At 40.8% G+C, this 10,889-nt stretch overlaps 1 protein-coding gene across 1 annotated transcript in view; it reads left to right on the top strand.

The window, feature by feature from the left end:
- The window catches only part of Megf10 (multiple EGF like domains 10), a 161,469-nt gene extending 150,854 nt beyond the window's left edge, over positions 1-10,615 (top strand). Inside the window, exons 21-25 of the mRNA XM_031365731.1 lie at positions 1,068-1,195; positions 2,158-2,281; positions 4,781-4,825; positions 5,575-5,781; positions 6,974-10,615. Of these exons, the coding sequence (XP_031221591.1) occupies positions 1,068-1,195; positions 2,158-2,281; positions 4,781-4,825; positions 5,575-5,781; positions 6,974-7,182 (713 nt within the window). The 3' untranslated portion in view covers positions 7,183-10,615. The remainder of the gene's footprint in view (positions 1-1,067; positions 1,196-2,157; positions 2,282-4,780; positions 4,826-5,574; positions 5,782-6,973) is intronic.
- The last annotated feature ends 274 nt before the right edge of the window (positions 10,616-10,889 follow it).

The following is a 10,889-nucleotide window of genomic DNA, read 5'->3' on the forward strand; positions in this document are numbered from 1 at the left end:
AACATGGTGGAGCATGTGTCCTTATTACATGTTGCAGTATCTTTTGGGTATATGCCCAGTAGTGGTACTCTGAGATTCCACCTGACACCAGTCAGAATGGCTAGGATAAAAAGATCAGGTGACAGCAGATGCTGGAGAGGTTGTGGAGGAAGAGGAACATTACTGCATTGCTGGTGGGATTGCAAACTGGTACAACCACTCTGGAAATCAGTTTGGCGGTTCCTCCGGAAATTAGACATAGCTCTACCGGAGGACCCAGCCATACCACTACTGGGCATCAAATATTCTTAACCACTGAGCCACCGTTTCCAGCCCTTCAATGAGGATTTTTAAATTGGGGTCAATGAATGGGTTGTTTTATATTTAGGCACTTTAACTCATGGATAGTCTCTGCTGAACAGCCAGTCCTAAATTCTGTCATATATGAGTGTTGAGGAGAAAAAGAGAGAGAGTGCACCCTCTGCTCTGTGTGCTTCTTGGCATCCTCCGGCCCTGCGCCTGCACGCATCAGTAACTAGAAAGAACCAAGGAACAGAGGAGACAAGCCTGAGGTGTTAGCAAGAGCCAAAGCAGTCCCTTGTGAACCCTCTCCTGAATCTTCCTCTGTCACAAGTAGTGTGTGTGGGGGCGGGGGGGGGAGAAAATGGCAACAGTACACACATTCAACCATCAAAGGGAGTAACACTTAAGTTTCCTCTTACACTGAGGAAACTGAAAAGCTTATTCAGTCTTCAGCAATTACTGAAGGACCCTGTCTATAGCTTATAAATATTATGATTCTGGGAGAATATGCAAAATAGGCAATTTACATAAGTATGTTTTCAGCACAGAATTATTGTGTAAGAAATCAAGTGGTTTTCAAAAGAAGCCCATGGGTGTAGATGTAGTAGTTTCTTAGGACACTATCTCTGTGTTTACAGGCCCCAGAGCTAAGAGCAGTCTTCCGAGAATGCATTCATAATTTCCAAGGAGGCCTGCTCTTCTAGGGGCTTTGAAGAGTGGACTGGGCAGAAGAAGAAAACATCTCTACTATCATTTTGATTTAACCATTTCCTTTCCTTTTGCAGAAACCCTGCCTCACAGCAATGGCGGAAATGCCAACAGCCACTACTTCACTAATCCCAGTTATCACACACTTAGCCAGTGTGCCACATCCCCTCATGTGAACAACAGGGACAGGATGACCATTGCAAAGGTGAGAGAAAATGCCTCAGGAATCAGAATGTGGGGAGGGGGGAGAGAGACAGAGGCAAGGCACACATCCACTGCTGCTCTAGATGCTTCCTGTGTCTTGTCCACTTGATCCCTCCTAAACTGTCCTCGGAGTGCAGTTGAGCATCTCCACAGGACTCACCTCTAAGTAACAATGGCTTCCAGTCTCTTCCACAGCTGCCACGTGTGTTAAAGTCTCCCCGGCAACAATCTGTACAGTTTATATTCCAGTCAGGGATAGTGTTCCTCATTTTACGTGAGATGAAAACAATACCTTCTGATGATGTCAATAAAAAACGTTTAAAGATCCATTGTGAAATCACCAAGTTTATCTTCTCTGACCGCCTGTGCTTCTGTGACCTCCCAGGACGCTCTGAGTTCCACTGTGCCCACCGCGGCTCCCAGTCTCCACTGTCTGGTTCTCCATTGTCCAGATTTCTATTAGGGAAAGAAGGAACAGAACAGAAGGGGTGGGGAATCAAGTTAATTCATTTAATTCACCGTCATTAAATTGACAATGCTGGGTTTTCACGGCGGCACGGCACCTCAGAGTTAAACAGCACTTCACCCTCCCAAGGACCGTGTTCATCATCCCACCAGGTCTCATATGGGGGTCTCATGTCATGTTTATGCCCACTGGAGTGGCCAAAGCACTTGCGATTCACAGTATCGTGGAGACTTTCATAGACCTTACACCCGCAATTCTTTTCTTCAATTTAAAATCCTGTCTATAACCTGAAATGAAGCCTAACTGGCAAAAGGTGACAGTATGAAATGAAGACCTCCAGGTCACAGGGGGAGATCTGGACAGAGGGATGTGCACTCTGCATGCCAGGGATGGGTTTTTCTCACCTATTCTCAGCCTGAGTTGAGGGGAGGACCTTGCCACGAACCTCCAGTGTGTTCTCTTCTTAAATCATCTTCTTTGTTGTTGTTGTTTTATAGTCAAAAAACAACCAACTGTTTGTGAATCTTAAAAATGTGAATCCTGGGAAGAGAGGCACACTGATGGACTGCACTGGGACGTTGCCAGCTGACTGGAAGCAAGGAGGCTACCTCAATGAGCTTGGTGAGGCCCACGAGTGTATGCACATGCTTGACAGTCTAAGTGTTCATTCCTCTGTGTGTGCACTACACCCATCCACCAGAAACAGGCACTCAACCCAGATAATGGATAGTAAAAATGAATAGTAAGCCTCTATAGGGCTTACTACTAGCCTTAACGTCTTATTTAACAAACACTACTGGGGTGTCACTTTGCTCCAGGACTTCTAGAAAAGCATCTCTGCCTGCTAGTAGATCCCTCCACATTACCTCGGTTCTCCCCAGTGTATAGTGTGAGCCATGGGGTGTGAGTGCTGTAAACTGAACTGGGGTACTCCGGAAAAGCAGCCAGTGTCTTACTTGACTGAGCCATTCCCCCCCCCCCCCCCCCCCCCCCCCCCCCCCCCGCGCAACCCCTTGGAATAGTTATCCTAATGATGTTTCAAACAGCCCTACACTTGACAGAGAAAGCCCAGAGACTGACTCCTGATCTTGTCAGCACTGGCCTGGCCTGGAACTTACCCCCTTGGGTTTATTTATTCATGTTTAAGATGGGGGTGGCAAGCATGTACTGGCCATATGGGAATCAGATTAAACCGAGTATGTGAAAGCCCCTAGCCTGAGAATTTGTGCAAACAGGAGATGTGAGGGAGTCGAGTCTACCTGCTCCCTTAGTAAAACAGCCCCCACACCCTCCAACTGAATGGTCTTACAGCTGAACTTGTCTCCTACTTTTGATCCGACAACACTGATTTTCTTCCTAATATCTGGAAAAAGGATTAACATTGAATCTAGACCCAGAAGGATATTTAAGAAAACTACCTTATAGTTTAGAGAGGACCAAGAGAATTTTGCAGAGTAATGTAGCCACAGCCCTAGAGTAATGCATCTCTCAGAGGCAATATACCTTTCCCAACCATGGAGATTTTCCACCAAGTCTGTGAGGTCCCAAGACCACTCTTGCTTTTGACACCAACTGCAAGCTCACTGGTCAAAAGGATGTTAGTGTGAATAATTTCAAGAGTGATTCCCAGAACTCATTAAATGCCCCTGTAGTCATGATTTCCGATTATTAGCAAAGGGATATGGATTAAAATCTATGAAGGGAAGAGTTCAAGAATGGTCAGAGCATGAAGTGACCAGTGGTCTTTTCCCACTCAATTATAGTTACTTTTGACTTTTCCTGGCATAACATAAACCACGCAGTATTGCCAACTTGTGAAGGTCACCTCAATACTCATATCCAGGGCTTAGGGGTGGGGGACTTGTCCTATGGACATGACTAACTGCCTAAATGATTGTGCCCTTGCTTATATTCTATTCCCTTAAAAGGCAGCTGATATGACATACCCTTCTACTTGAATCATACTTCTGATCTGTCTAATAAAGCTTCTACACTGAGTCTCTAGGAAAACAAAATATTCTTATGAGGCAGAGTACTGCAAGATGTTAGAAGTTGCCATTCAAGTGATAATGGCCAAGGCCAGGCTTCTCTTTGGTGGGGTTAATTTCTATTACAAACTTTTTTATCCTGTGCCTTGATAGCAGTGGTTCTCAACCTTTCTAATGGCACAATCCTTTAATACAGTTCCTCAAGTTGTGGTGACTTCCAACCATAAATTATTTTCATTGCTGCTTCATAACTAATTGTACTACTGTTACATTATCAGATAACATAAATGATATCTTATATGCTGAGACCTGTAAAGGGAGGCATGACCCACAGGCTCAGAACTACTGTTCTGTAGACTCCTGAGCCTTGGCCAACAATGTGATGTTGGGCTTGACAACTGAGACCCAAGAGAGTGTGTTTTAGAGAAGAAAATGTTTCCATATCTTGCCCAACAATGGTTAATATTAAACAGCTTCCTTTATGGGTGTCCCTCTTTTTTCATCCTCAAACATCCTGCTAGGGCATCACCATCTAAACCTGAACCTCAGGACATTAACAGACAAGTGAGAAGGACTATTTATTCCAAACCAACACCTCAGATGTTTGAAAACAAGACAACTGTTTATTTCGTCTAGGTAGACTCATCTGCAAATGCTCCCTGCCTCTATCCTGGAAAAGTCAAAAGTTTCAAGCAAAAATTAATAAAAATGGTCAAGGCCCAGCATTGGCTTATAAAGTATTAAGTCAACACACTTATAATGGAGATGGTCCTATAACTGAATACTAGTTACCGTGAAACTAGTATTCAGATCCTTGAAAGAGCTATTAGAAAGTCAACTCTCAGGTCTACTCTTGGCTATGTCCTTCATGTTGTTCATGCTTGATTCACAGTTGCTGATCCCCCACTCCTTGTCCCATTGTTCCTACATGAACTCATCAGGCTTTTCTGATGTGGGCAAACAATAAGATGAATGTGCCTGTGCACATAGCATGCTTGGGTCCAGCCCCCGGCATGACTGATACAGTATAAAGATTTGAGAGCAGAGTTGTGGTGGCTCACTGTGGGGCAGTCAGCGGAGGCAATTTGCCATGTTTACCTTAGTTCTCATGCTTTGTCCTTCTTCACCACAGGTGCTTTTGGGCTGGACAGAAGCTACATGGGAAAGTCCTTAAAAGGTATGGTGTGCATTTAAAGAAGGATCTCAGAGACTGAAATGATTCTTAAGGCAAACAAAAGGAGAATTATCAACATGACCTAAAACCTTCTGTGTGATAAGTCACTATGCTGACACGAACATGTTTGACAGGCATGGAGAGAATGATACTGGCGGATCTGTTTGGGAGCAAAGGTTCTTGTTTTCTGGGGGGATATACTCACATTTACTTTAAATTAAATGGTGTCTAGGGAAAAGAAATGTACATGAGAGATAGTTGAAAATAAGAAGGGGTCAGATGGCCATTTAATGACCATCCACAATGACTGCGCAATATGGTATCCACTACTGAAGTGTTTCAAGGAGTTTCTATGGCACAAATGCCCCCCTCTCTATGATAATAGAACTATCCTGTGTTTCTGAGACCATCAACTCCTGGTTTATTGATTTAAAGGCTTGAATTAGTGAATTTTCTCATAGTATCAGAATAGAATTAATTGTATTTGGATGTGATCATCAAAATGAAATCAGAGCCATGCCATTTTTCTCAGTAATCCCCTTAGAGGCGAGCTACAATTACTTTATAGATGGACAATTTTATAGCAAATTGTCTTCAGAATGAGTGGTAAGTGCACATTATTTTCAGAAAACACCATTATAGAAAACTTACCCATAAAGAAGAAGAAATAATCTGCCCAAGGAAATTATCACCATGAAATGATGTTGCCCGTGAAACTACACTTATTCCTTTCATTCCATTTCTCTTCTCAGATCTGGGGAAGAACTCTGAATATAATTCAAGCACTTGCTCCCTAAGCAGCTCTGAAAACCCCTACGCCACCATTAAAGACCCGCCCGTGCTCTTGCCTAAAAGCTCTGAGTGCGGCTATGTGGAGATGAAGTCGCCAGCGCGGAGAGACTCCCCATATGCAGAGATCAACAACTCAACTCCAGCTAACAGGAATGTCTATGAAGTTGGTGAGTTCTCTATCCATATAAAGAACGTTGGCACAAGACCATGTTCGAAGCAATTCTAAGCAGCCCATGCTTTATATCCTATTGGGTTTTACAAAGATCAGATTAACTGATGTGAAATTGAATGTCTCAGGAAAACGACATTTAGCAAATTTAAAATATTTTTTCCTTATCTTCCACGTGGCCATCATCTTTTGGTTTTATAACCATGGTAAATATTTTACCACATATGTGGAGGAGCATATGCCTCATATTAACTAATTACACCAGGTAAGCCCAAACAAGGGGCTCAAGTGGAGCAAACATGTGGCTCCATTTCCTGGCTGTATTCACAATATTAACATAATGCTTTTTTAATTTTAAACTTGTTTAATACATCAGATGTATTCTCATATGTATCTGGTATAAATTAGGAGGAATTAAATGTAAAAATTATTCTTATTTTAAGTGCCATCTATAGATGCCATTTGGAAAAAACCAAAACATACAGAACATAAAGAACATTGGCACAAGACCATGTTTGAAGCAATTCTAAGTAGCCCATGCTTTATATCCTATTGGGTTTTACAAAGATCAGATTAACTGATGTGAAATTGAATGTCTCAGGAAAACAACATTTAGCTAATGTTGACTAAATAGTAGGTCTGTACAGTTTAGTCTCCTTATGCATATATATAAATATATATATCATATATTTAGTATAAACTATCTTGTTAATGGATAAAATTGATTAATTAATTAATTAATAGGTAGTGATAGCATCCCCCAGCTGTTCTTTAAGCCCACCACAGTGAGATGAGAATTCAGCTCAGTGTTTGAGGCCAAAGTTGTGAACATGTTCAGTACTTCCATAAATTAAGGTAACCTCTAAGACCACTTTCACCTGTAGAGTCAGGGGCATGGACTGACTCATTCTCAAAGTGTCCTGAGACAATGATTCATACCCACAATCTCTATTCGTGCCCTTGATTTCTTCATCCTTTTCTATGTACACCATTTCTCGGCATCTGTTTCTTCAACAACTATAGAGTTCTATTCACTCTAAGATTATAAAAGAACATTCTTTTTCAAGACCATTTCCCTATATTTTTTATAAGGTACTTCTTTCATGTTTGATATGTGTAGAAAATAGCATCTTTTTAAAAAAAATTCCTTGCTGATATTTTTTTGTTGTTGTTGTTCCTGGTTATTACAGAACCTACAGTGAGCATTGTGCAAGGAGTATTCAGCAACAGTGGTCATGTCACCCAAGACCCATATGACCTTCCAAAGAACAGTCACATCCCTTGCCATTACGACCTGCTGCCAGTAAGGGACAGTTCATCCTCCCCAAAGAGAGAGGATGGTGGTGGTGGCAGCAGCAGCAGCAGTAGCAGCAGCAGCAGCAGCAGCAGCAGTGAATGACATCAAAGGACTACTGGGTGACCATTGGTACTCTTTCCGAGCCTTCAGTTCATCTCCAGTTGGCACTGCAGATGACCGTGACTTATTCTAATAAGCAGTTGTTGGACGTGTACCAGAAAGCCCCAAGCAAGCTGAGTCTGACACCCATCGAGGTGTGTTATGAACACAGGGTTTGGAAGAAGAGAGCTTCATGATTTCTCATTGCTGTTAGGTTAGGAATGGCACCAGTGACCTGTTTTAAGATGTTGGCTTGATGAGGTGAACTTCGCAGAACCTTTCTGAGACAGAGATTGGTGGACGCATTGTATTGTCACCTGGAACACTAAAGTCTATTTGTTGTCCTTAGCATCACAGAGCCACTCCTAGGATTGTGCAGGCCACCACACGTTTACCTAAGACAAGTGAAAATTGCTAAACACGTAGGAGACAAGGAATATATTCCTGAGTCCTTCTTGTGTAATGTTTTTTTTTTTCCAATTTGGACTCAAGAGCAGAAGCATTCTGTCAGGTGGTAGTATTGGACAGCAATGGGAGCAAATCTAAACATGAAAACTTTATGTTTGTTTTTAGGGTAAGAAGTGTACAATTAAAATTATTTTAGATGCAGAAATCAATACATAAATGGGGTGTTTCTGTTTGACCTTTGGCCCATGTTAGATTCATGATGTCATTCTAATTGTTGTCCCATCACGCATATTTACCACTTGAGGTTCATAGCTTATCAGTTATTCGTAAATACAAAGATGCAATTGTTTTTTTTTTTTTTGATTGAGTGAGTGTCTGATGAGTGGCAAAGAGTGTACATTTTACCTGTAAGATGCTTGGGTTAGAGGAACCATTGCTGTAATATAGTCTTAGAGGGACGTCTTCCTTATTTTTTTTCCCTACAAGTGACTGAAATATTTTTGTGCATATTTGGGAAAAGGGCACTTTTCTTATTAACTGTTGATTTAGAGAAACTATGCTTAAGCTGGCCTTTGGCATTGCTAATACGACATGCACTTGTTTCTTTTTAGTTTGTATTCTCATTAAGTCGTGTATTCTGTTGTGTAGTGTTTGGATTGTTAATGCAGAATTATGATATGTCCATTGTTTCCTAAATCATTGCCATTCATCTTCCGCTCGATAAGAATGCATTATTTTTCTTTTGGAGGGAGGAAATGAAAACATACAATTTGAGCCTATTAAAATTGGTTGTTGCTAAAATAATATAGTAGCCATAGGTGCATAGCTGATCACTGGAATGGAACTTTCTAATAGTCCACAGTAGGGCTTTTTTTTGGGGGGGGGGGCGTTGTTAGTTCCCTGAGTATTGGTTAAAGTCAGGAAGAAGGAACAGTGAGTACTACCAGGGATTTGGCTAAAGACTTTCATCATGACCATCAATAACTGAGCATCTAAACTGGGACACTTTTAATAGTAAATGAGGGCATTACTAATAATCATCAGGCATTGGGTTTAAGTATAGACTGTTCCCAGCAGACCAGAACAAATGCTTGTCTGGTGTACATTATTGCAGACACAATTCTACCCCAAGGCTTTTGTCTCATGAGAATGCCAATATGATACAAGAAATCATTGCTATACATGAGCACACAGAAGAGAGGAAAGGCTGTGCGCACGTGTAACATCAGAGCAGAATGAAATGAAGACCCACATGGCCTTCTGTTGGAGTCTATTAATAATTGACGACTACACTCATCTACTGATGGTAGCTATTAAGTGTTATACTAGTCTGACTCCGAGGTGGAATGTCTAGTCATTTTGCATTTTGCACCTGTGCCTATCATGATGGGTTAATTTGGTCAGGTGACTAGTTCTGCAAATGCACTAAGGGCAATCGTTCTTATTTTATCTGGAACATTTAGAAACAATCCATTGTTTTCCCAGTAGGTAAAAGCACTGGCTGATCCCTAGGAAACAAGCATCAAACAGACACACGGGTTAGCAGCTATAGGAGTCATTCCTGCTAGGAGAAGGTCAAACACTTTGCCTTTTTCTCCTTAAATATCATCTCTTTTAAGTATAATGGTAAGATTGAGGTCCTTCTCTGACACTATAGAAATTTTTTGTTTGTTGTTTGCTTGTTTGTTTAAAGCTGTCTTTCCTCACTGTACCATTTGGAAAAAAGAATTTGTGTGCAAAGTTGAAAGGAACTTACCAGGAAGCCTACCGAGAAGGTTCCAAACAGCTGTCTTACGAAGTGGCGATGACACGCCCACTAGCTACCCTCTAGAATCCTCTTGATACCCATATCCTAACACAAGCTGATCTCCTGAACCTGTGTCTGAGGCAGGCTTTACCTAGAAATTTGCTCAAGACTTTCCCAAAGTCAGAACACTTCACATTTCAGACACTGTAAATCCCATGTTGTCTTTGGAGACACAGCATAATTTCCTAGATATTTTGCTGTAATTTCTCTCTGGTACCCTGCAGAAGAAAGCACTGGGTGAGTTTGGCAATACTTTGTAGGGGACATCCATATGTGAGTTTCCTTAGGAACATGTTTTAAGATCTTTACCATTTATTGTATTTGTACAGCAGTATATCAGAACTTGCCAAGAGATAACCCGTATACTTGCTTTTACTAGGAGAATATGATATTTGTTGTTAATTCTATGATATGGGAATCTTCATAATTACAGTGTTAGATAACTCCTCCCCGTAGAGTACTAGTAGAGGACAAAATTTAATGTGTTTAGCAAAGTTTTTGTGACTGTTAGCCAAGTACAGAAAAACTGACCTTAGAAGTTTACAACAGAGCAGCGTAGGGTGTCATAGCCAAATTCACTAGCATAATACCTCCTAATTGTGAGAAATGCAAGCAATGTTATGAAAATATGGTTTTCTTGATGTTGGTGGGCCATAATAGTGGTCAGTCTTAGGGAACTTTTCAACCAAATATAACTCAAAGTCATACAAAAGCAGCATAATGTTATCAACTTGATATTAGAAGTCTACAGCTCAAATAAGACAGAAATCATAAAAATCAAATCTTAGGATTATGGTTTTAAAATAATGAATTTTCCATCTCTGGGTAACATGTCCTTATTATTCCAAGGAAACATTTAAGGGCTATTTTGATTTTAAAGGCTTACTGCCATGGACATGTACAGAGACTTGGTGTGGAATGGTTGCTTATGAAGCAGGGGCTACACACAGCAAACTGCCCTGTAGAGTCCTGTTCACCATTTTTGTCTCAGTGTTGTTTTGATATGACCAAATGGCAGTATTTCTCTCTCTATTTTTTAAGAAGAAAAACTCAGAATGCAGTATGGTTTACTTGGTGATTGCAAACAAAATTAATGCTTTAAGTGTTATGCTCTCTCTCTCTTTCCCAAAGACAATAAACCCTCCTCAGAATTAGTCTTGTTGTCATTTGTACCACCAGATAGTCAATAGATGAATGCAATAAACTTTCTGATTAAAAACAGCTCTAAAGTGGTATTTATTTTTTCATGCGACTCCAGTAATCAAATGAGAGAAAAAGAAAATGGTTCACCATGCTACTAGAAAGTTAATACCTTGTGATGTGTGGTTTCATAGTATTTTACATGTATACTAGAAGGCATTAGCCCTTTGTTATATGTAATTGCTAATGTGTATGCTTTTCTTTTAGGTCAGTGGTTTTCAATCTTCCTGACGCTAAGACCCTTTAACACAGTTCCTCATTTTGAGGTGACCCCCAACTATAAGATTATTCTGTT

The sequence above is a fragment of the Mastomys coucha genome, unplaced genomic scaffold (assembly GCF_008632895.1).
Source record: "Mastomys coucha isolate ucsf_1 unplaced genomic scaffold, UCSF_Mcou_1 pScaffold13, whole genome shotgun sequence".
In the NCBI taxonomy this organism is placed as follows: Eukaryota; Metazoa; Chordata; class Mammalia; order Rodentia; family Muridae; genus Mastomys; species Mastomys coucha.